The sequence below is a fragment of the Lissotriton helveticus genome, chromosome 7 (assembly GCF_964261635.1).
Source record: "Lissotriton helveticus chromosome 7, aLisHel1.1, whole genome shotgun sequence".
Taxonomy (NCBI): domain Eukaryota; kingdom Metazoa; phylum Chordata; class Amphibia; order Caudata; family Salamandridae; genus Lissotriton; species Lissotriton helveticus.
In genome coordinates this window covers 1479244644-1479271591 of record NC_136068.1, presented here as the reverse complement: position 1 = coordinate 1479271591, position 26948 = coordinate 1479244644, and the positions used below count along the sequence as shown (strand labels likewise).

Below are 26948 nucleotides of genomic sequence, written 5' to 3'. Positions count from 1 at the left end.
GGAGAAGTGACGGGGCAGGAGAAGTGGCTGGGCAGGAGAAGTGGCTGGGCAGGAGAAGTAAAGGGACAGGAGAAGTAAAGGGGCAGGAGAAGTAAAGGGGCAGGAGAAGTAAAGGGGCAGGAGAAGTAAAGGGGCAGGAGAAGTAAAGGGGCAGGAGAAGTAAAGGGGCAGGAGAATTGACTGGGCAGGAGCGGTGACTGGGCAAGAGCAGTGGCTGGACAGGAGAGGCGAGAGGAGAGGTTACGGGGCAGGAGAAGTGACGGGGCAGGAGCAGTGATTAGTCATGAGCAGGAGCCGTAACCGGGGAGGAGCAGTGAATGGATAGGGGCAGTGAATGGATAGGGGCAGTGAATGGATAGGGGCAGTGAATGGATAGGGGCAGTGAATGGATAGGGGCAGTGAACGGAGAGGAGCAGTGAACGGGGCAGGCAAAGTGATGAGACAGGAGAAGTGATGGGGCGGAGCGGTGATCGGGCAGGAGTGCTGAACGGGCAGGAGCGGTGATGGGGCAGGAAAAGTGATGCGGCAGGGGAAGGAGCAAGGAGTGAGGGGCCAGGAGCAGTGACGGGCCAGGAGAGGCAACAGAAAAGGAGAGGTGACCGGGCAGGAGAGGTGACCGGGCAGGAGAGGTGACCGGGCAGGAGAGGTGACCGGGCAGGAGAGGTGACCGGGCAGGAGAGGTGACCGGGCAGGAGAGGTGACCGGGCAGGAGAGGTGACCGGGCAGGAGAGGTGACTGGGCAGGAGTGGTGACAGGGCAAGAGAGATGACGGGGCAGGAGAGGGGACGTGGCAGGAGAAGGGACGTGGCAGGAGAAGGGACGTGGCAGGAGAAGGGACGGGGCAGAAGAGGAATCTGGAATGGCATGGTGAGCAAAAAAACAATGGATTTAGGCCCAGATCTCTGTACTGGGGTGAATGTATGACATTGTTCTACATTCTGCCCATCAGTTGTTCTTTTTGCTTTTCTCACCCAGAGTGGGACGGGTATGCCCAGACGCGGGTCCTGTGCTCTCCATGCCACTAGAATCAAGTTATCCTGGCTGATGAGGGCTGAAAGCCCAAAACGGGTCCTAGGATGCTTGTTTCCAGTCAAGGGAGGACCTGGCCTGGCAGTTCGGCCTGGACTGTTCCCATTGGGCGCAGCATCAAGACTGATTTGCATATGGCTGGGTCCAAATTGGAATGGCATGGTGAGCAAAAAACTATGGATTTAGGCCCAGATCTCTGTACTGGGGTAAATTTATGACATTATTCTGCATTCTATCCACCAGTTGTTCTTTTTGCTATATTATGATTGAGCAGCTGGCTGGCTGACAGGAATATGAAGGAGCCTTTGTGGGTTTCCTTGAGTCTAGATTCTCTTGAAGAGTCCCTTTCTTTTCTGAGCCCTCCTTAATACATGTGTACAGGAGGAGCCCTGTATTCATGACCTCAATGTTTGAAACAAAAAATACTCATGGATTTCTGAACAATGAGAGTAAAGGCATTAAGGTAACATGTTGTTCCTGCTTATATTTTGCAAGCATTACGTAAACCTGTATTCCCTATGAGTCTTTGCTTTTTCCTTAATTAAACCTCAAATACAGATGTTTATCCATTGTTTGAATTAAATAACGTTATAAGCTGTAACTGGTCAGTGAAATGCTAAACGTACAAAAAATTGGTATGTTCTGCTACTTCTAGCCACACCCCTGACTCCGCCCACTGATCCAATCTTCGGTTATTCCCGCCCCCTGATTCTCCACCCACAGTTCCCCTACTTTTTTTCCCCCACTTCGACCACTGCTCTAAAGCAGCCTAGGTCGATTCAGCTCAGCCAGACTCATCCAGGAAAGGCGGGACCCACCTCGCCCCCCCCAGAGGTTGTCTGAAAGAGAATGCACATCCCAAGCCGATGTCACTCCAAAGTCAGACAGTCAATCCACAACCCAGCAGAGGCACGAAGCAAGAAAATACCTACTTTCTAAAAGTGGTATTTTCAACTACAGAACATAAAAATCATATTTACTAAAAGATGCATTTCTACATTCTGAGTTCAAGCATACTGAACTCCATTTCTCCATCTTGTCCCAGTGGGAATATATTCTCATAAAGTGTTATAAGTTAACTCCTATGGGACAGGTTGCCTTTCGACAGTGAAAAACGAACTTCACTGTATTTCACTATCAGGACACGTCACGCACCCTGCCCTTAGGGGTAACTTGGGCCTACCTGAAGGTCGTCTTACATGTAAGAGAAGAAAAGGTTAGGGCCTGGCCAGTAGGTAAAGTAAAGTCCACATTTGTAAAGCGCACAATCACCCGTAAGGGTCTCTAGGCGCTGGGGGCCGTCGGGAAGATTAAGCGAGCTATTGCCCAGAGTCACATGGTGCTGGGCTAACCTGCCGCCGGAGCCGGGGATCGAACCCTGATCCCCAGATTCCAGCGTCAGTCGCCCTGGCCGCGGCGCCACACCTCTCCCCCGGTGCACTTAAATAAATCAACCAGAGAGGAAGGGTCAAAAAGACACTCTTATACCCCTAGAGATAATTATGCAAATCAACAGAAGAGTGACTAGAACGGTCAAAATACAAAACAAGCACTGGCGTTGCCAATAGGTCTCGCATTAGGAAAGTTTAACCTATTGGTATTGTAAATGACAAACTTTCCTAATGCGAGACCTATTGGCAACGCCAGTGCTTGTTTTCTTTTGTTCCCCTTTTCTCTAGCCCTTCCTCTTGATAAGCACGATACTTGTATTCAGGAGGCAGCTCTCTAAATAGCACTCCTCGGCTCCGTGTCAGTAGCGAGTTTTTTTTTCCTGCGATGTTTGTCTATAGTAGGCAACTGATTATTCATCTATTTTGTGTACATGAGTGTTTAATACTGATCAGTGACTCTAAATTCTTCAGATAAAGCCACTGTTTTACTTTTTACGTTGGTGTGCACTCCTCGGTTTTATATTGTTGGTCCTCTAAAGCGCGAGACATGCGTGCAGCCCGGCCTGTTAAGCAAGATGCACCCTTTGAAGTCACGGCCTGCGGCCGTGAATAAGTGAGGGCGGGGCAGCGGAAGCCTTTGATGAGGCAAATGCTGCTGGCAAAGCTGGCTGGGGAGGGGGAAAGTTTGTCCCAAAAGCGCGTGCCTGTGGCCACGTGAACTCGATGAAAACCGCACGAAAAAAGCGGTGGTTTCATGAGAATTTCGAGCACTTGAATTCTCGCCATTTCCCATTCCTTCGGAATGGAAAAGGCGAGACCTAAAAAGGAACAGGTAAAAGGTAGTGAAATCATGAATCGAAGAGATTACTACCAGCTAGGCCCGAGTGACAGACCCAAAAGGACAATACTGGAGTGGGTTATACATGCATAGTGTAGAAAAAAGAACCCTCAGGCACCAACTGAAAGTCTGTTGCCAGTTGTCTTCATTGGGTTCTTATTTGGAAAAGAATATCCAACAGTGATAAGAAAGTGATTTAAAAGGAGTACGGGCTACTCCCCACACCCTTTTAATGAAGGGGTAGCTCTGACTGTTAAAAACAGTGAAGAAAGACGGACATGAAGGAAATTAGTTTGAACCAAAATGTCCTATACAAATAAATATGCAAAAATAGGTCGACATGTTTCTGCTATCTTGAGCCAAAATTCAGCTCAGCATTCATCAGGACCAGGACAGACCTCACCTTATCGGTGACGCACGCTAAGGCGTCACTAACAAAAAAGGCGGGAAAATATTAACAATTACAAACTTGTATGTAATTGATGCACAGGGACTTCTTCATGTGTTCCCTGCACTTGGTGAATGATGCAGAATCTACAATACACAAAACAAAAAAAGGCTGTAAAACATTCACCAATTAGAGTCTATATTGGCTACAAAATAGTTTGCTATATAAGTGCACATAATTTATAAACCCACTCATGCCCCGTGTAAAACGTTTGCGTCTTGTGAAGCATTTACAATAGGAAAACTAAACTCCAAACTCACTTGTTTAGTGGTCGAGTACAGTCAACCAATATGACTGATACATTTCCAAAATATTCGTAAAATACACCATTTCAACTTAGCAGTGTTGATAGCCATACAATATTCTGCACGGTATTAAACTCCTATGGCGTCAGTTCTCAATTATGAATTTTAGGCAAAAGGGAGTGTCAAAATAAATGATTGAATAGGTGCCCGTTTCAAATAAATAAATGCATAAAATACACCTCCATACACGTTAGGAAGAATTTTAAGAAAAAAACACTCACTCGTGCGAACGATAAGAAAAGCCTCTTAGGCTCGTGGCGGGGGGTTATCTTCACACCAGGAGCATCTGAATGGAAATGAGAGGCTGGGTCAGGCAGGCGAAAAACAAACATCTGCTCCGAGCAGTTACTCGGGCGAAATCTGAGTCGTGCAATAACAAGCCTGCCGGGAACGAGCAAGTGACACACGCTGCGAAGTTAATGTAATTCGCGATCTCGTATTAAAACTTACTTGCGTCCCGGCGACTCCCCTCAAATGCACCTAACTGGACCGCAGTCACGGCCTGAATACCAAGAGGCCGAGGAAAAGGGGTCGGTTATGTTAAAACGTGACCGACGTAACCGCGATCACGTGACTATTGCTCCCTTCGGTGATGTTAAAGGGGCCGTACTATTTTGTATACGTAAGCGGCCTCTCTCTTTTAAGTATAATGGACAGGCTATTATCAGACCCAAATTACACATGTACACAAAACTACATGGGCAAGGACCATAATTCTACCATACCGGAGGGTTAGATTGCACTTCTTGGATGAATATTTAGGAACCCCATTGGGTGCCATATTATCGCAAAAAAACGAATGCAAAAGGATATTAGGGAGAATAATGGTTTAGTTGTTGTTACCATAAATGTATTAAGGTCATATTATCTGTCGTTTCTAAATAGAACCAGGTGATAATGTATGTCAGCACCGTGCCGTCTTGGTTCTTAACAAATTGTAGTAGTATACAATGACTCTAAGAAATGTCATTTAATGTAGATAGAGACTAACGGCAGAGCCACTCATGTCATCCAACCTCACTAGTCCAAACAAATCATTAGAGGTTGAGATACCCCCAGACCCCCAAACAAATCGTTAGAGGATGAGATACCCCCAAACACTTTAGCATCAGGGTCGAAGTGTATAGGGAAATGAAGGGAAAATTCTACCGTTGCATTACTGTGCCCCAGGGAATCGCATCATTGAGTCCCAGGGTGTGTGTGGACAGACGGTATATCCATCTTTGTTCCTTCTCAAAGATGTTCTTCTCACTGCTCTGGCTCAGTTGCTCAATCACTGTCCATCTGACATCATTAAGACAGTGGCCAAATTCCAAAAAGTGGGCAGTTAGTTTTGTGGTGTTCTTACGACATCTCACATTACTGCGGTGCTCCCCGATGCGCATTTTTATTTTCCTCGTCGTCATCCCTACATATCTTAAGTTGCAGGGACAACTGACGAGGTAAATAACATTGCTTGAATTGCAATTTGTGTGTCCTCTAAGGTTCCAACCTTTGCCCTCCTCTAGGTTTAATGTCTTGGTGGCAGTAGTAAGATGGCAGACACTACATCCTCCACACGGGTAGTCACCATTGACAGAAGGAAGACCCCAAGTTGTAAGTACATTGTTCTCCTGGATTGCAGGGGTCTCTCTGGGCCGGGTGTGAATGAGAGCATCTTGAAGACTCCTTTCACGTTTGTAGGAAAAAAGCGGCTTTTGCCAGTTTCTCCCATTACTGGTTAAAATTCGCCAGTGTTTGTTTATACACCGACTCACAGCATTAGATATATTGCTGTAAATGGTGACACATGTCAATGGTGTTTCTGCTTCACCATCCTTACTGTAATCCTCTAAGAGGGCTTCTCTGTTTTGATTTTTGGCCCCTTTGCGGCTTTTTTTCAGAATGTTTCTCGGGTAACCTCTGGTGAGGAGTTTAGTTGTAAGATCCTCAGCCTGTGAGTTAAAATCAGTCAGGTTACTACAGTTTCTACGGATGCGTAGATACTGGCCAAAGGGTAGATTCTCCCGTAAGGGACGTGGGTGAAAGCTTGAAAAGTGGAGGAGATTATTTTTATTGGTAGGTTTGTAATAAGTTTTGGTAGTCAAATGGTTGTCCTCCCTGGTTATTACAATGTCAAGAAAGACAATAGAGGTAGGATGGTATTGGTGGGTGAATTTGAGGATCACAGGTATTCACCCAATCAAAAAATGCCAATAGGCTCTCTTCCGAGCCCTTCCAGATTACAAGCACATCATCAATGTACCTCTGCCACAGGATAACATTGAGAGTGTAGGGATTCGTTTCCGACAGAATATGTGTCCGCTCGAAGTTGTGCACATACAGACCCGCAATACTGGGGGCAAATGTGCTGCCCATCGAAGTACCCGTCTTCTTTAAGTAGATGGTATTTTCGTATTGAAAAAAATTACGTTTGAGGGCTAATGTAGCACACTCAATTACAAAAGTACGGGAAGTTGTATAGTCCCAGGTACTCTGTTCTAGGACATCTGCCAATACTTTAAGGGTTGCGTCCTGCGGAATGCAGGTATATAAGCTTTCGAGTGATACTAGAAAGCATTGCTCTTCTGTTAATTGGACATTTAGAAGCAATGATAGCAGACTTTTAGTATATTTTATATATGTACTGGTGGCTTGTACAAGAGGTTTAAAGAAAAAAAAATCGCAGTACTTGGAAAGTGGTTCCAATAAGTAGCCAATACCGGAAACTATCGGTCTTCCTGGGGGGAAGGCGGTTTTTATGGGTTTTCGGTAGAGTATAAAAGTACAGGATTTTACCCTCAGAATTGGTTAGAAAGTCTGCTTCATGTTTGTCTATGTAACCGTCCCACTCTGCTGTCATAACCAGTTCCGTTATTTCATCTTTCAGAAAGGGTGAAGGGTCCTGATGGAGAGTGGAGTAGTTTGTTGTGTCGCCCAAAAGGCGTCTACACTCCTGGTCATAAGCGGTGGCATCCTGGATAACGATTCCACCCCCTTTATCGGCACTCTTGATGACGATTTCTCTGTTTTGTTGTAATAACTGTATGGCTTTGTATTCACCAGCTGTAAGATTTTTAAAAGGTACTGGTTCCGACAGAGACTCAACCACGAGCGATACTGCTTGCTCAAAGGCAATAATGTCAGCAAGTACTACATGAGATGGTGGTGTAAAGGAAGACGTCTTCCTGAAATTAGTATCGCTGTTGGTAGCCTGGCTCTCTGATGTGTTTTGATGTTCAAAGAAGATTTTCAACCTTAGTTTTCTAAAGAAATCACTTAATTCGCACTGCAGTTTAAAGCGATCGAGACGTGGCGTTGGTATAAAGCCTAATCCTTTTTCCAAAACTGAAGTTTCATCAGTACTCAGAGTAATTTTAGATAGGTTAGTGATCAAGGATTTACATTGCTGGGTCCCGCCCTCTGGTCCTGGGTTTTGCTCCGTGTGTTGTCGCCCACGGAGTCCGTCGGGCCCCAGTGTACTTGATTCCCTCCTCTTTGTATTAGATTTGCTCCTCTCATCCTGCCCCTGCCCCTCCGGCCAAACTCTAAAAAAGGCTGCGGAAACATTTTGTTGGAAATGTGGGGTAGTGGAGCAAAAGGTGAATTAAGGTGGTTGATTGTAAGGGTTTGGATAGAAAACTCCATTCCCTTGTTGCTGGTATGGGAACCACTGAGGAATATTATGGGCTCTTCTCCCTCGACCCCTCCCGCGTGGTTTGTTTCCCCTGCTACCTGTGCTAGATCCACAGGAATTAGAGTAATCAGAAGAGTCGGAATTGTAATTAGTCCGATCTGGGGGGGTGTATTCTGAGCTGGCATATATACAAGTCTTTTCATACGACCACTTTTTTAGATCTTTTTGAAATTTGGCCACCACACAGTAGGTGCACTTGCCAAGTCGACATGGCAGTAACAACTGTGCCCAGACACTGCAGTGGCAGGACTGAGATACCTTAAAAGGGCATCTTCTGTGGGTGGCACAGTCACTGCTGCAGGCCCACTAGTATCATTTGATATATAGGCCCTTGCACTCTCAGTGGATGGTATGAAGGACTTACTAGTAAATCAAACATGGAAATCATGGAAACACCAATCCATAACATAATTTACCTGGGGAGCATATGCACTTCAGCACGGAACAGAAGTGGTAAAGTGCCCAGAGTTCTAAAACCAACAAAGACAGGGTCAAAAACAGGAGGCCAAAAAGCAAAAAGTCTGGGGGTAAACCCACTGAAAAACACAAGTCCTTACATCTACTCAGAATAGATTTTGCATGGTTTGAATTCAGAGGCCAAGCATTTACTTAAAAAGGAAATCTCAGCAAGTACCCTTGTTTTGGAAGATATCACAATAATTTCAAAGACTGTGCTATACATTTAACAACTTTTAAGCAATTCACTCTGTAAAGTATTTTAAACTACTACCCTATTCACCTGGTTTGTCCTCACCTGACCCCTGTGCCACTTGCTGGTGGACAGATTATTTTATGGATCAGCTGCTCGTTCTACATTTTATCATGTAAAGTCACAGATGTGACTACTAGCCCTTCATTAGAGCTTGAAATCCCACAGACTAGTTTAATTAAAAAAAAACGCAATGGCTTCATTAACTAAATTCCGGGAACTCCATATTTGAAATTAGGGGGTAAGACTCACGGAAGGTGAAAGAGTGACTCAGAACCGGATCAATAAGATTCGGGACTAAGGAAACGGAGGCAGAGATGTTATATTCACCTGATAACTATGCTCTTCCTTCACCAGTTAGGGTAAAAATAAATCCCACAGAAATAGGTCTGTTGATGTTGGGGTCAGAGGTTTAGACACCATTACAACTACAAAGGCAAGGAAAGCGGTTTTTAAATTGCTCATCCAGCACCCAAATTATCTACTTTTTTAAGTATGTCATGTGGGTGATACTACAGCAATACTGCACTATTTTCAATAAAGGTCTTATTCATGGAGGTAACATCTTGGCACCACCTGTCCTAATCTACACAGAGAAGGAAGAATTGTTTATACTTGTAATTCTAGCGCTTCAGGGGCTACAATGAAATCCAAGTACCACTTTGTCTCCGTGCAGTTGGAAACAAGCATTTGCCTTATATTTTACTTTTTGTTTATAAAACATACATAAAACGCATTGTCATTTGCAATATCAATAGCTCAAACTCGCATTAATGCAAGACCTAATGCATTGCAAATGTTTGTTTTTAGTCGGCTCTGGGGAAAGAAGGGGTGGGCAGATCAGAAGGGAACTCCGACTGACCGCGTTTGTTTCCACCGGTGCAAATTAATACAACAGATTTCTTAACTTACGTTATGAATATATGTGGCGTTTCCGAGAGCTTCCCATTTCACTTCATTTAACGTTTCCTTAAGAATGGGATTTATACAGAAAGAAACACGTTATGTTGGTATTTTGCTTGCGTGTGGTCATGCCAAGTCCCGCCTCTTGTCTTGCAAAACACCTCACGCGCCAGACTTCAAGGGTGACTAGGCCACCAACAGGTGGGGGGGTGAGGGTTGAGGCTAGAACAGGGTGTAGCCTGCCTCTACTTTCACTTTGGGGAGACGGGCTGGAGAAGCCCACAGAGAGGAGTCTTGGTTCTGGGGGGCAGTATATTGACCGTATGCTGCTCCGCTGCAACCCCGTGACGAGTCCTGCTCCCCGAAGGGCTTCCTCTCCAACACCTATTTTGGTGAAAGTTCCTGCGCCCTGCAGCGCCCTTACACACAGGGCTGTAAAGAAGGCTTATCTTCTCTGAACAAGTGAGATCCGAACAGCAAACAAGACCCCATAGCCTGCCCCTCCTCCCCAAATCACAGCCCTTCAGAGTCAGCAGGAGGAGAGGCTCCCACAGTGGAAATGCCAAAGCAGCAGATACACCCTGAAAACAGTAAGTGACCACGTGCCAGGCAGAGAAAGGGGTACGGGGTCGCCCCAAAGAAGAGGCAGCATACGGTGAGGAAAAATGAACGCATGGAAGAGACATAATGCAGAGGGTACAGTGCCACCCAAAAGAGGCAACACTTTCAACGTTAAAAGGGCCGTGTGGCAGCCAGACCGCGACGCGCTACCTCAGAGAAGAACACTCCCAGGGTACCAGTGACCCTGGCCACAGACTCAGCAATGCAGAGGGCGCAGTGAACCAGGGAAGACGCAACACTCCAATCACCCTAAGGATGAGAGAACCCTCCTAAAGCAACAAGTGGCCTCGTGCCAGACACTTAATGATCAAAGAAGCAAGGGGGGGCAGCGTGGGCGCGCGCACCGTGGTGTATATACAATAGAAGTGTGCTCTGTACTTGGGGCATCCCCAGAAAAGAGACAACACTCCCACTGCAGCAAGTGACCTCGTGCCAGACACTTAATGATGAAATAAGCGAGGGGGGCAGCGTGGGCGTGCGCGCTTGGGTGGGGGGGGGGTGTGTGCAATGGAAGTGTGCTCTCTACTAGGGACCACCCCAGAAAAGAGACAACACTCCCACTGTAGAAAGTGACGTCGCGCCAGACACTTAACAATGAGAGAAGCAAGGGGAGTAGGGCGGGCGCACGCGCCGTGGCGTGTGTGAAATAGAAGTGCGCTCTGTAGTTGTGACCACCACTGAAGCAAGTGACCTCGCACCACACAGGAGATGCAGGGGGGATACGTAACTACCCCATGGAAGAGGCAACGATCTTAGTGAACACGTCGTTGACAGACAGGAAGAGTGCTAGGGGAGTGTTCTGTGACTCCGTAGACGTGACAGCGCTCCCAGTGCATCCTGTAACCAGCTTCAAGGCACTGAATAGTGCAAGGTGCCGAGGCACCTGGGAAAAGGCAAAACACCAGTGCAGCAAGTTACCTAGTGAAAAACTGAGTAATGGGTGAGGCAGGGGCAAGGCAATGCTGCTGTTGGGTTTTGATGAAATGCGGCTTCTTAAATCCGAGAGTGCGTTTGGCTTGAATGTGTAATTTTTCACGCACGATGTTCACTAATTAATCACCATTAAAGGCTTTACACATACAAACACACACGCGTGTAACTGGAGCAACAATGAACAACCTTCACTGATCAGTCCTCGGTCCCCACCTCCACACGTTAAGAATATATTTATTTATTTATGAGTTTTATAGATTAATTTATGTTACAGCGTTTGCCAGCCGTCCTGCAATTCTGTAGGGCTCTACTTAACAAAGGCTACTTATTACATCTTACAAGTACCTTTTTCACCTCCGCAGACGGTTCAGAAATGTTGGGAGCGCTACAAAGAGCTCAGAATGCCGTAAAATACACCCCATTGCTCATTTCACGGACAGCCAACAAGCTTCAGATGCAACAGCTGAGTGGAAGCCTGTCTCACCTGAGACTGCATCGCCTAAAGAAATGGTGTTGCAGACCACTCGCGGCCTCCGAGAGCCAACGTTGCCCGGGAGAGCTCAGACAGAGCAGGCGGAGCGAGAGGGAGGGAGGGAGTAAAGTGACGGGTGGAGCTCGTTGTGCCTGCCTGCAGCCCTACCTCCTTTTGGGGCGGTCCATCCAGACTGGATCACGGCTTGTTTATATAACACCTCGTGAAGATATGAAAGCCGTGAAGCAAGCGATCCAGTTCGGAGGGGCCGTCTCAAATGGTGAAAGGGTGGCAACAAAAAAAACCTCATTTCTAATGGCAGGCCACCGTTTAGCATAAACGGTGACGCCAGCCAATGGAAATGAGAGGCAGGGCTTCAAGCCCCTTTTTGAAATCCCTCTCTCACAATATCTCTCGCCAGCGAGCAGCGCATGCGCTGTAACGCTAGGCGGAACCTAAAAAAAGGTTCTTATATGGTTAGTGCCTGTAGTTCACCAACTCTCCTTAGTGAAGTGATTGCAATGAGGAAAGCAGTTTTCCAAGAGAGAAACTTTGGCTCACATTTATGCATGGGTTCAAAATATGAGCCCATTAACCTTGTGAGGACTATGTTAAAATTCCACACTGGGGCAGGTGGAAGTCTTGGGGGTATGACTCTTAAGTCCTTCCATGAAAGCTTTGATTACGGGCACTCTGAAAAGCATAAACCAATCCTGACTGCTGCAAGTTTAACAGGTAACAAATGATGTTTTGTATTGAAGCTTCAAGAGGATTGATGATGTTGTTATTTCAATATTTAACAAAACTTTTCCATTTAGCTGCATAACAGGCACTTGTAGTAGGCCTTCTGGCCTCTCTGATGTTCATACGGTCAGGTGGGAGATTTAAATAACCAAACTCTATGACTTCAGGAGCCAGATAGAGAGGTATCAGTTGTTTTGGATCTGGGTGTCTGATTTCTGCATGGCTCTGGGTGAGGAGACTGGATGTGAGGTGCAGCATTTGATGTGGAACCAGAGACAGCTCCAACAGGGTTATGAACCACGGTTGACGGGCCACTGTGGGAGCTACTAGGTATCAGTGTGAGCGATGTTTGCCTGAGTTTCCGAACCACTAATGGTACGAGTGGGAAAAGCGTAGGGAAATATCCCTGACCAGTTAATCTATAGTGCTTTGCCTTTGGAGAGCGGGGGTGTGTACCTCGAAGCGAAGTTTGGGCATTTTACATTTTGGTGTGTGGCAAAGAGATCTACCTGAGGGACTACCCAACTTTGAAAGTATGGGAGGAGAACCTGAGGGTGTAGTTCCCATTCGTGTATTAGCTGTTTGTCTGCTGAGGAGATCGGCAATCTGATTGTTCACTCCTGGGAGGTGTACCGCTAGGAGATAGATTTTGTGGTGAATGCCTCACCTCCAAATGTCTTGAGCTATGTGTGACAGTTGGAGAGAGTGTGTCCCACCCCCCTGGTTTTTGTATGTAATACATAGCTGTCATGTTGTCGGTAAGAACTAGGACAGCTTTGCCAACCAGGTGAGTCTGAAATGCTTTGAGCGCTAGAAAGACTGCTAGCAGCTATAGATTGTTTTTGTGGAGAGATTTTTGCAGTTCACTCCACAGGCCTTGCACTGTATGGTGCCACTGAGGGACGCTTCCGCTGTTAGCATTATCTGTGGAAATGGGTCTATGAAGGGCCGTCCTTTTGATACATTTTGTGTGTTGCACCACTGCAGAAAGTGCGTCCGCTTACCAACACTAGATCGGTTAAAAGACCCTGCGATTGGTTCCACTGACTCGTTAAGCATTCCTGTAGGGGACGCATGTGAAGCCTGGCATGGGGAACGATCATGATGCAAGATGCCATCATACCCAGTAGTTGCATAAACACTCAAGCCGGAAGCGAGTGATTGGATTTAAACTGGAGAACTAGAGCCTGAATGTTGCGAATTCTTGCTGCGGTGAGAAAGGCCAGAGGCCATGGAGTATCTAAAGTGGCTCCTAGGTAGTTTTGAGTGTGAACCTCAGTTGGTGTAGTAATTGTAGTGTCCTGTGAGTGTGTGAAAGACATTTTGGATACGTAGTGGCTTTAATGAGCCAGTCGTCAAAGTAGGGGGTAGACATGAATGTGTTGTCTCCTCAGGTGAGCTGCGACTACTGCCAGACACTTTGTGAAGACTCTGGGAGCAGTGGTGACTCCGAACGGGAGTACTTTGTACTGGTAATGTTGGCCCGCTAACACAAATCTGAGAAATTTGCGATGAGCGAGATGTATTTGATTATGAAAATAGGCATCTTTAAGTCTATAGTAGACAGAAAGTTGCCCTGTTGCAGAAGTGGAAGCACTTGTTGAAGTGTTACCATGTGAAAATGGTCTGACTATGTGAAGATTTAGTTCTCGGAGGTTCAAAATTGGTCTGAGAGAACCGTCCTTTTTGGGTATCAGAAAGTAAAAGGAGTATACGCCCGACCAGTGGTATTATAGTGGTACAGGCTCTATAGCCCCTTTTAGAAGGAGAGACTGAACCTCTTGTTTCAGGAGGTGCAAGTGATTTGGTGACAGTTTGTATGACCTTGGAGGAATGTTTAGAGGATTGTTGGTGAACTCCAGGTAATAACCAGAATGGATCATTTTCAGTACCTATTTGTCTGTAGTTATCGACTGCCAGATGGGTAGGAAATGTGAAAGACACATCCCGACAGGTGTCAAATGGTCAGGTGGGGTACGTGTAGGCAAGTCACTGTTTAGTATTGGAGGGGGAAGCGCGTGCATTTGAGCCTCTACATCTATCTTTGACACTGTTGCCTCTATATCCCCCTCTGAAGTAACCCTTAGAGGCAGAGAGTTGATTGTTGCCTTTATAAGTGGTGGTGGTATTAGTATCTGAGGAGGCATTCTTGGACCCTCTGCGGTAGAAGGAGTGCCAAAAGGAACCACCTCCAAAGTTTCAGTGCCAGTATTTTGGATGCCGCGGTTTTGGATGCAGAGGATTTCGGATCCGAAGTTGTTTTCGGCATTGAAGGGGGTGGGGAGAGCCTGTCTGACTTCGATCCCGAAGCTTTCGGCTTGGTGCCCGTTTTCGAACGGCTCTGTTCGGAGCCGGAAGGTTTTTGGGTTCCCAGCGAAGCTCTGGGTGGCCTACCAGGGAAAGGTACACTTTGTTCACAGCATCATAGGCCTCTGAATGGGCATACAACTTACTGGAGGCTTCTACTCAGGGTTCAGAGAGAACTGCGACACTGACCCTGGTAGTGAAACTAAAGTCGTCACAGCAGCAGAGAAAGCATGGGAGGCGTACACGGGCTGGTTTCCAGACCGGGCTGGTCTGCACAGTGGTGTGCGCCAATGGCACACTGCTGCATATAAAGACCATGTCAGCAACAAAGACATCCCACATGGATAGACAAAGTGGCCCAGACTACCGCATGGACAGCATGGACGAGGGTCCACTATAACTTTCTCCTATCTGGTGCGCAGTGAGTACTGAGGGGATATGACGTCTGATGGGAGGTCCCACCAGGGTCCTTTATAGGGACCCTGATGGAAACTTATGTTATTGTGTTCCTTCATTCGGAGTCCAGCTACCGAACTTTGACACATGCTATAAAAGGTGTAGGCTAATTCTGCACATGATGTAAATCGAGATGTGTATGTTGCTTGTTATGCCGGGGGCGTGAATGCGGTTACAATAGTGGTTAATGTCATATAGGACTGTTCCTTTCCTCTTTCACAAGATGGGTCAGGGAGGACAGCTTAAAGATGTAGGGACCAGGGCTCAGTAGGCCGCGACGGTGATGCGGGTGCTTTTTTCCCTGCTCTCCTAACATTGCATTTTAGTTGTTTCTTATTTAGACCTTTGGATTGACCGCATTGGGTGTGGGATATGCTGGTTTATGTTCCTCTCGTTACAAGGTGGTAAGGGTTTGCGGCACTGTCCATGGTGTGAGTTCTGTATCTGTTCCACTTTTCCAGGGCATAGGACAGCTCTTGTGTGCGGATGTTGAAGGATTAAGAATGGCCTGTTGAGATCCAGACTAATTTCTATGATGGCTGAAATGATATTTAAATTCCTGATGTTGAATGTCAGGGGACTAGCCCAACTAGAAAAACGCCAGAGTACATGCATACCTCAAACTATATTCGGTTGCCTTTTTACAAGAGACGCATGTGTGGGGGGCTTGTGTTCCCAGTCTACGTACAAGCTGGAGAGGACTACTATATGTCACATCATATTCAGGCTTTGCAAGGGGAAGGTCATGATTTGGGTGCCATTTCAACACGGGACAACCGGTGGACCCAGAGGGCCGCTCTGTGGTGCTGTATGGAGTTCTAGATGGACAAGAGATCTGTTTATTTTATGAATCTATATGCTCCTAATATTGACTGCCCACACTTTTTTACTTAGGTGGCTGCCCCATTAATCACAGCTGAAAGGGTTTGCTGGTGATTGCAATTGTGTGCTAGATGCGACATTAGATCATGAACCTCCAAAGGACCAAATTAAGCCCCATATGACTGTCCAACTACAAATATTGATGCAGAACTTTTTCCTATTAGATATGTGGAGGGATAGAAGCCCAGGCTCTAGAGTATTCTCTTGTTATACACCTGCTGTGAGTACATATAGCAGCGTAAATTACTATCTCCTTACTTCGGGACTCTCCAACCTGTCTGACAAGATACATTTCTGTCCCGCCCCACTGTTAATATCACTGGCAAGAGGACGAATACATCCTGCAGTGCCGCTTAGGCGTTTGCAGGCAGAAGCGTTGAAAGGCCTGCCGTTTGCTGCCACTGTCCGGGAGGCACTTGATCATTATTTTCAGGCGATTTGCGGTAGTTCCGGCGGTATGGTCCACAACTTGGATGACATGGAAGTGGTGCTTCGAAGGGTGTGCTTGCACACCATGTACGGGGTAAAGCAACAACTGATGCGCGACTTAGAAAAGAATGAGGACAAGCTCTCAAACATAGAAAAGACACTGCAGCCTCGGCTCCAGAGGCTGTACGAATAGAGGTGCACCTGCCGGGCAGTGCTAGATGACTGGCACAGACTGGAAAAATATACATACACTGCTTATAGACAGACTTCATGCCGAGGGGGATAACACAGGAGCCATGATGGCAAGGCTGGCGAGGCAGCAGTAATCACGGAGCCCATATTGGCCGTACGAGATTCGGGAGATATATTGATCACCTCACAAGTAGCTACAAACAAAGTGTTGCAAGCCCACCATGAGAGAATATATGCGGAGAAAGAAAGGACGCCACAAGGAGCTGGGGCAAACTTTCAAGCGGGATGGAACTCTCCCCACTCGGAACAAAGGAGAGGGAGGCACTTGATGCACATATGATCAAAGAGGAGATTCTATCAGCTGAGACATCAGAAAACAGCAAAGATACCAGGAGCTGATGGCCTCTCAGCAGAATTCCACCACAAGTATGCTGATCTGGTGGTTGATAAACTACTTGAGGTGTACCATGAAGCGCATCAACTTGGACGCCTCCCGGACACTATGCGTGAGGCGCTGATGCCGAAACTAGGCAAGGCAGTGGAGGAAACAATGTCTTTTAGACTGCTTTCCATGTTAAATGTGGATATTAAGATACTGTGTGGCCTGTAGCTTCTCCCTCATCTACCCACCTTTGTGCACCAAGACCAGTGTGGGTTTATCCGTAAGAGGAGTACCATGCATAATTTACGCAGACTGTTTCACATCCTCCACGCCCCTAGAATACAAGAAGGTCGCTATCTGCTAGCATTCCTTTACACAGAGAAGGCATTTGATTTTGTTGCGTGTGGCAATATTTAGCAGGTCTTAGACAGAATGGGTTTTGGGCCCAAGTACATTCTATGGCTAGTTATTGCATACCAATCCTAGAGCCAGAGTCCAGACAAGTGGCTTCATTTCTGCAGCCTTTTCACTGCACCGTGGCACGAGACAGGGCTGCCATCTGTCGCCGCTGCTATTTGCGCCGGCGACAGAACCGCAGGCGGCGATGCTGCGGCAGAGACTGGAGCCCTGTGGGGATTCCGGTAGGAGACACCATACACAAGATCTCGTTATATGCCGACGCCATGGTGTATGTGGATGATCCGGCGGGGGCCATAACGGTACTCTTGGCGGCCTTGTTGGAGTTTGCAGAGGCATATGGACTCTCAGTTAATGCCCAGAAGTCTCAGTTGTTCCCGCTTGGAAGTCTGTCAACGATGGAGTACGCAACGCTTCCAGAGCTTGCAATGCCATGGAGTCCAGAGGGTGTATGTTAACTAGGAATTAGGACAGCTACTGAGAACAACAACTCTTGGACATGAATACTGGCAAGGTGATCGCGGGCTGAACGCCTTGGTTCAGGAGACCTCCCCATTACATTGATAAGACGAACAACACTTGTGAAAATGGCGGTGCTGCCTTGACGCCTCTACATTCTGCAGGGCACTCTATGATATTGCCCAGAGCTACTTTAGGGAACAGGACATTACAATAGTAGATATATTATGGGCTGCAAAACAGTAGAGAATAGGACTGACCATGCTAAAGCAGACCTGGGACCGAGACAGCATTGAACTTCCCAAACCTAGAGTTGTATTACATTGCAGGCGACCTTCAGTACACGGTCCATTGGTTCGACTAGGAGGACAATTGGGAGAAGAGGTTACTGGGAGACCCCCAGTGGCAAATGTACTCTTCCGGAGCTCCTCATGTGCGGCGTACGGATCCCAAAGAAATATCCATTTTTGATTAGGCAAGTGGGTCTCATTTGGGAGCAGGAAGTCATGAGGTTCCTTCGTCGAGCCCCTTATTAAAATGGCAAGAGGGAGGTTGTGATGTTTTTGGTGATTTATATCTCGGGGGACAGTTCATCACGCATGACGACGCACTAGACTCATTCGCTTTGGGTCTAGGTAGGACAATGCCTACAACAAAATACCATCCACGGTGCGCAAGATTTTTCCCAGCTGAGCCCCTTCCTTCATACATACTGGGCATGCTATTAGATCTCGCCGGGGGATGGAGACTTATAGCGCACATCCATAGAGCGTTACGAGAATATTCTCCAGAAATTACCCCGAAAGCACACAACAAATGGAAAGAGGATTTAGGAGATGATCGGACAACAGGCACAGGGTCCATATGGAGACACGTGCAGCGAGTTCAAACGCACGCTTTAAGCTCTTACAGTATAACTTCATGCATGAGTTGTATCTCACTCCAAAAACACTACATGCTATCTACCGTTCGCGATCAACCAGATGCCCGAGATGTAGCGTGTCAGAGACAAATTTTCTGCATATGGTTTGAAATTGTACAGTTATAGCGCCCTTCTGGAGAGGTGTACTGCTGAATCTAAATGAAGCCACTGAATGGGAGATTGAGGGCACCCCTCGTGAAGTTTTATTGGGCCTACGCCCAACCCCCGCAAAAAAGAAAATTAGCCACAAATTTTTAATGTTAGGCTTAGTGCTGGCAAAGAGGCAGATAGCCATTAAATGGATGAACGCCCAACCATCCGGATATAAAGAATGGCTGCGAGATATGTCTGAATGTGCAGTGGCTGATGAGGTCAGGATGAAATACGTAAGACAGGATGAACGATTAGAGGATGATCTGGTAGCAGGGAGATTAATGCTTATGACCCCGTGTGGGGACGAGACTGAATCCGATGTCCATATGGGGGATTCATGAAGGGAGGTTGATGCACATAATATACATACCAGGACACCTGTTGTATGGGGTTGTTATAACGATGAGCACGAGCATTATGGATCTGTTAAGATAAATGCATGATATGAAGTAGGATCCTGTCACTACCACATCTTTGTAACCAAACAGAATACAAATCTTGGGGTACCGTTTACCACAAAGCTATTGAGGATATTTTTGGGACGATGTGTCGTGATAATGATGGTTATAAAATGTATTGTACTGAATAATCAATAAAAATATCTGGAAAAAAGTCCAACCCCACTTAACCTAATGCAGGTCACTGTAACGACTTGCGCTGAAAATGGAATGCGTGGTTCAGACTCAATTGTTGTTCTACCCGAGTTGCAAAGGCACTGCATTGTTCGGTGTGCGTGGTATTTGCTGTTTCCTGACAACAGACACTAGTGCCTTGTACCCCTCTGTATTGGAAAGGGGTCTAATGTTTCCCATGACACCCTAACTCTGGCCGACAAATCTGTATGATGTAGTTGTATACATTCCATATATTTGCGACCAAAATTAGACATCTAAGAAGGGTGAATAGGTATTAACCCCCCCCGACCAAATTGAACGTCTTCTCAATATCCGCAAACAGGAACAAACTGGAACACTGCAGGTCCATCCAGTCTATCCTCCAAGGCCCGAGTGTTATGCAGTGCCTAGTTGCTCACGGAGTCATGAACCCAGATTGATCCTGCCTGACCAGAGAGGGGACTCACCCTAGAAAGATAGTTCGCCATGGCCTTTGCCATGATTTTAACCTCAAGATTTAGGAAGGAGATGGGACGAAAGGAGGAGCAAAATGCAGGCGAACGCCCGAGTTTTGGAATCACCATTATTTCGTAGGGACCACGTGCTCAATCTTCATTTCATCTTCGGTCGCTGATGTTCCTGTTTAAGGCCAAACTCTGCCGGAGAATTATCTGAGAGACCCCCAGCAAAAATCCGTCCCAATTTGACCTTCTGTGTTTCAGTCTTGGGCAGCACAAATCAATCGAGATGGAAAGGTGTATTGTGTGCCCCAGAATAGAAGGTGAAGACCTGCTCTTGCTCATGGAATATGTGCCAAATATCATACATTCCCAAGGCCTCGATAAAATAAGCCTTTGGAGGGGACTCTTTCCGGGGCACCAAGATCTCCTCAATATGCCTTCAGCTCCCTTTCTCACCCCATTCTAATTTCCCCCAACCCCAAACCAGAGGTCCCTCTGGTAATTCACCAAATGTGCAATCATCTCTAAGAAGGAGGCACTCAAAGGGGGAGGGGCATAAACACTGAACACCATAGAGGAGGCACGCCACCGCCACATACCTACCCATTCTACTGCACCATTTACTTGTCACTGTAAAATGAACCTGGTTCCTTAGAACTATAGTGGTTCCAGTGGAATCTCACAAACTCCAATAGAAAGACTTCACAAGTTCTAATCTAATCAAGACCCGAGTTTTGACTTCACCTCACAGAAAGAGGTCTACCTAATGAACAAGATCTTCGTTTTAATGATCTTGCTATCCATGTCAGGATCTCATAGGAGATTGTAGGTACTACATGTGGCACAGGGATAGGACAGACAGGAATATGAGCTACTCTAGGACGATGCAGTGGTGATCTTCGCAGAGGAGGAGGAAGGGAGGCCAACAACAGGTGAAACTGTTCTAGTCAAAAGGAAAACTCCCGATTACTCAGTCTGCTATATTTGGCACTCTTCGCTTTAACTTGTGCATCAAGACTTATGCTGAATACATTGATTTGGGCAAATGTTAGACATCTAGGAAGGGTGAATAGGTTGTTACAAAGGTGAGATTCTCTCTTACAGTTGTCTCAATGGCAACATTGCCCTTGACAAGTGGTTACCGTGATTATTCTCAATGTACTAAATCTTGACTTTGACCAAGAAATTGACTCTGTTCTGCTTTAAATCTCTTTTCAGATCTCCCTCTGTGAGATTCTTTAGGGACAGGAGAAAGAAGCCTCTCCAATATCTGCAGAAACCAGCCATCTCTCATGGTCCTCATGAAGACAGAATTTTTTTCCTATCTTTGAGTGTCCTCGCACACCTTAGTGTAGGGTGTGAAGTCTACTGAATGATGGGAAATAGGAAGAAAAACAATCCAGACTGAAGGAGTGGTCAGCCTGGGCATTAATCCCTACCACAGAAAGTACTGGTATGTTGTGCAAAAATTAAATATATACATTCAGCTGGGAAACAGAAAATGAACACTGCTGCCTTAGAAGAAAGAATGAATAGAAAGATTTTTTTTTAAAAAAGAATGGTTGAGCTTTGCGCTTCTCTGATCCAGGATTCGGTTAGTAGTAGCCAGAAACAGATTGGTGCAACTGCCACTGATAGAGCATTACTGCATATTGGTGGACTATGCCTCCTTTAAGGAGCAGTAGTATCAGTTATCTAGCTTCTCTGAAACTGAACTTTAAAAAAAGAGTTTTACTTGTCGCTTTTTCTAATGTAGCGTCTAAACTAAAATTATCCAACATAAGCTGCTTTTTACAAACTGACATTTCTAACAAAAGGTTTCTATGCCAATATTTTGTAACAAAAATTATAACAATTATCCGAAATCTCACAGATTGATGGGACCATTCAGTGCTAATAATCATAAATGGGGATTCCCTGATGGAGAAAATACTTACTCACAGTTAAGCCGACTAATGTTCATGTTTACAGTGAAAGCTATGTGACCCATTCTCAGAGTTTAAGCATTATACCTTTATTCATAAGCAAAGCACAGTCCCATTCTCTTAGTAAATATCAGCAGTGGACTGTTCTCCTTCACATTATGCAAACAAACATGTACCCTGCACTTACACGTGGAGGTTTGAGCCAGCTTCTCCTTCGTCTTCAGTGCATGTGTTCTCTCTTCTTTAAGTCTCTCATCATCCTTCAACAGTGAAACCAACTGCTTGGCTTTCTCCCGAACGTTCACACCCTGGTCTTTCCCATCTCTGTCCACGTATTGAAAGTCCTTCAGTGTCTGAATGGCATAGATGTTTTCCTTACATTGCTGAGCAACCCGTTCTGAGCCGGTCTTTATCAAATACTCCATCAAAGTCATGGCCTGAAAAAATAACACGATTTCTAGGTTACGCAGTCAAGAGATATCTTCTCAACTATTACCATCCAAACTAACATGTTCAATTACAGTGACCAAGGAGACTACTACCAGAGGACACCATTGATGGCAACATGTGAAAAAGAATGCCAACAATGCCTAATCTTCACTCACAAATTTACTTGAAGATCTCCTGAAACATAGGTTTTACACCTTACAGTATGTACAAACAACGTAATAAATAAATAGCAAAAGGCACTTAAAATAATAGCAGTTCAGTTATGACAGACTTTGAAAGGTTAAATTAGTCATGGGGGCGATCAGAGTTGTGAGACTATTAAGATTAAATGTGATGGCAGTAAAAGCTGTGATGAAGGTACTCCCGATAGTTGTAAATTATATTTTGAAATAGGTAGGCTCTTCCAAAGAAGAGGTGTGCCATGATCTCGAAGAACTACGTTGAAGTCTGGTATGGGGGGGGGGGGGGCAAGTTTGGTACAGATGTTTTCGGGTTGTGACCAGGCCTGTAGGAGGAGATTGGTGGAGCAAGGAAAAGGAAAGCGAGGCTTCACATGGATTTAAACACCAGCATGTGAACTTTGTAAAGGATGTCAAAAGGAAGAGGTTTATCGATGAATATCGACTAGTACTTCTATCAACAAGACCATCACAAGAGAAGGCTGTATGTTCCGCTAATTCGGAAAGTAACAATGGAAAAGGATACAACATTTATTTACCAGTGAGTGAGATTCATCTCAAGAATTTCATACTTACTGTCTCGAGGGCCATATATTCAAGAGGAGGCAGTGATTTTCTTGCTAGATGCCAGTATGGCCTTTGATCGGGAAGAGTGGCTCTTCCTGTTTGCAGTACTGCGGCAATTTGGTTTTGGACCAAAATTTTGCACCTGGATACAGCTGCCCTACACGCAGCCACGGGCGCAGGTAGTGGTAAATGGACGCTTATCGGAGGACTTTCCACTGGGGCGAGGGACTAGGCAGGGCTGTCCCCTCTCCACACTGCTGTTTGCCCTATAGGGAGGGCAGACACGCCACTTTGCCTGAGGGGCTGCGGGCTCACTGGTACTTTCTTCCACACAATATGGGAGTGTCCCCTCATTACACAATACTGAAGGGCGGTTATGATGACAATCACCCAGGTGTGTGATTTCGAGGTATTCCCAGAACCTCGGATGTGCCTGATTAATGTGTGGGAGCCCACAGATCTAAACCATGAGGCTCAGGATTGGGCAACACTCGGCCTCACACTAGCCAAAAGGAACATTGCACAAAACTGGGGAGCCCCAACACTACCCACTCACCAGCAATGGTGTCGGGATCTGGATAGCGCCATGGTGGCAGAAAAGGCAGTCTTTGTTAATAGGGGTTGTCCCCGAAAATGGACACGTGTGTGGGGGAAATGGAACAACTTCAGGGGAAATAGATGTGCCCCACCACCCACAGACTCAGATTCGGACTGGAGTGACTGATGAATCGAAAACAGGCACGCCATAAAAACGCTTCCACTGTGGGGGTGAAATTCTGCAACTATATGGCGCTGGGATGGGCACAACTGTATTTACATTACTACTCATTGTGTACGGAATTACTGCGTGTTACACTATGTCCAATAAACTCTATAACAGTCATGATTGTGAATTGCTCTACTCGATGTGTATTATAATGATATTAAAATGTTGTTTTTTTTAAATCATACATAACTGCTTTTTTCAGAGCTACCCCAAAATACAATGCATATGTCAGTCAATCAATCAATCAATCAGGGTTTATAAAGTGCAACTACTCACTCGTAAGGGTGCCAAGGCGCTGAGGGGGAAGAAAGGGGCGGTTTAACTGCGGGTCCGTTGAAGGTGCTCTGGTTGTCGAAGAGCCAGGTCTTGAGGTCCTTCCAGAATTGAGGCAGTGATGGTGACCGCCATAAGTGGAGAGGCAGGGTGTTCCAGGCCTTTGATGCGAGGTAGGGGTAAGATCTTTCTCCGGCCGTAGTCTTGCGGATATGTGTGACGGTAGCCAGGGGCAGAGCGGAAGTCTCTGGTAGGTGCGTGGAATGTGAGGCAGTGGTTAAGGTATGCAGGTCCCGTGTCATGTAGGGTTTTGTAGGCGTGTGTGAGGAGCCTGAAGTGTGATCCTTTTATTGACTGGGAGCCAGTGGAGGTCCCTCAGGTGGCTGGTGATGTGGCTGCGACTGAGGATGTTGAGAATGAGTCTGGAGGAGGAGTTCTGAATGTTCTGCAGTTTCTGGAGTCGTTTCTGGGTGATGCTGGTGTAGAGTGAGTTGCCGTAGTCGATTCTGTTGCTGATGGGTGCGTGGATGACAGTCTTTATGGACCCGAGGTGTAGCGTGTGGTAGCAGGATGATGAGACTGCATTGATCTGGCAGCTTACGACAAGTCCAGCATGATGTTGAGGTTCCATGTGTGGTCGAGGGAGTTCAAATTGCTGCGGGCCACCAGGTTTTGTCCCAGGCAGAGGGGGTGGGGCCCCAATGAGGAAGCCTTTGGTCTTCTCAGAGTTGAGCCTAAGGCAGCTGTTCTTCATCCAGGAGACGACAGCCTTTACCCTGTTTTGAAAGCTGTCCTTGACTACTGTGTGTTTGTTGGTGAGGGAGAGAATCAGCTGGGTGTTGCTGGTGTAGGAGACAATGCTGAGTCCATGATTCCAGATGATGGCTGCAAGCGGGGTCATGTAGATGCTGAAGAAAGCGGGGCTTAGGGAGGAGCCCTGAGCCACTAGGCAGCTGATCTCTGTGGGTTCAGAGAGAAATGGTGGTAGTTGGACTCTATGTTCGGCTGGTGAGTAAGGAGCAGATCCATTCCAGGGCTTTATCACGGATGCCGGCGTCGTCAAGTCTTGTGCAAAGGGTGCGGTGAGAAACTATCGAATGCGGCTGAGAAGTCCAGGAGGACGAAGGCTGCCGTTTCGCCTCGGTCGAAGAGGGTGTGGACGTCATCTGTAGCAGCGAGGAGGGTGGTCTCAGTACTGTGTTTGCTTCAGAAGCCGGAATGAGAGAGGTCCAGGACGCGGTTCGCTTCGATGAACTCTGACTGCATAAACTTCCACGAACCTACCAAATACTCAAATCCACTCAGCCTGATTCCTACTCGTGCACACTACCAGCATACACAGAATCAGATCTAGGGGTCGTGCCTTCTATTACCTTGCTCCTAAAGCCTGAAACGGCCTGCCCCTGCACATCAGAGCCTCCACTAAACTTCTTGAATTCCATAAGAAATTGAAGACTTGTCTCTTCACCCAACTCAGACCATACTGATCCTGCTTCAGCACCAGGATACCCTCCCGGGTGAGTTGTTGTAACATAAAAATTGGAGATTCAACTGCAGTTTTACCGCATTATGTCTCAGAGATACATATTTGAACTACATCCAGCTGAGGGGATAGCAAACAGCAGAAAACATTAAACATTTATTTAAAACAATGTTCTGCTTTGATGTGCGCCACTGTCCGTCAGTGAAATTGACAGGCTTTGAAATCTACTCTCTGCAGAGGCCACTTAAGGAAATTTACTTACCTGCAATCCTAGTTCTCTTCCACAGGAATTTTCCTTAAGCACTGAATTGCCCCACCAATATGCCAGAACTCAGAGCAATTAAAAAAATATATGTATAAAAATGTACATATGTGGTGGCTGAAGCAAACAAGATAGTGGACGCGTCCTAGAGATGCTTTGAGGACTTCTGCCACCATCTTTATCGGGACCTGAACACTGGATTAATCACGGCAGCTGGGGTCTTTCAAGTGGCAGGATAAGTTAGAAGACAAACTATTACAGGCCCTGTGAAGCATAATATCCTGGCATACAATAGATCCACTTAAAGAACTCTTGCAGTAGGTACCAATAAGAAACACTTCCATGTCCCCATTTCTGCATTGAAATCTGTATGGCAATTCCCAAGATTCATTGATGAATTACCTACCCATCGCCACATATCTGCCCGCCTGTTCTAGGCAATACTGAAACTGGAAAGTTGTGAATGGTAACGTTATATGGCCATGGATTAACAATTCTGTGGATGGTGACTGCCACAGTAAAAGGTAAATAGTCTCGTTTTTTATTATGCAGCATTGTATATGTTGCTCCCTTTTGTGCCATGGTTATCTGCTTCTCAGTTAGATTGTGCGCCGAAAATAGGGACGTACTGTTGATAAATTGCCATGGCACATAACCGGCAAGCAATGAGTGCAGCGTCCAGCTTAATAACATAATAGAATGTAGTTGAGATTGTCCGTGTTGTAGTATGGACAAGTCCTGTTCTAGTATATCAATAGCAAAAGATACAATGTTGCCCAGTGAATACATCATGGCTGTTAAAGTAGTCATACCATTGTCAAACGCCTTTTCTAGGTTAATTCTATTTATCTCACGGCGTCTCTCTGTGGCTTCTTGTTGAGATTTTCCAGATTTCATTATAAACCGCTTATAAGAAAAGTTTTGGACGTGGCTTTCGGGGACCTAATAAACAATCCCTTAGATCCACCTTATCTGAGAGTAAGGATAAGTGCTGTTTCACCTGGGACAGTGTATAGGTTTTTAGCCAATCAAGGCACAACTTCCCAACACTGTATGATGTCACCACCCCCGATGTTCTCTTTGTATATAGCAATGGTCTGGCCTATGGATACTAAACCCTTCGGTTGTACTCCTGAATCGTGATTGACATTGGTTTGTGTCTGTGGGCCAAACTAACCAACCAACTAACCTTCTAATTGAGGTCTGAAAAGTATTGTACTTGATGTCATCTATTGTATCCCTTCCATGTAATGTAAATTTCATATCAGATGGTGTGGGAACAAGAGGTGTGTTCAAATCT

The 26948-nt window shown here is 46.1% G+C and overlaps 1 protein-coding gene across 16 annotated transcripts in view; it reads right to left on the bottom strand.

Annotated features, from left to right (window-relative positions):
- The window catches only part of EPN1 (epsin 1), a 533434-nt gene that overhangs the window by 289734 nt on the left and 216752 nt on the right, over window positions 1-26948 (bottom strand). For all 16 annotated transcript variants that reach the window (XM_078654885.1, XM_078654881.1, XM_078654889.1 and 13 more), the window contains exon 4: window positions 21856-22105. In XM_078654885.1, the coding sequence (XP_078511011.1) occupies window positions 21856-22105 (250 nt within the window). The remainder of the gene's footprint in view (window positions 1-21855; window positions 22106-26948) is intronic.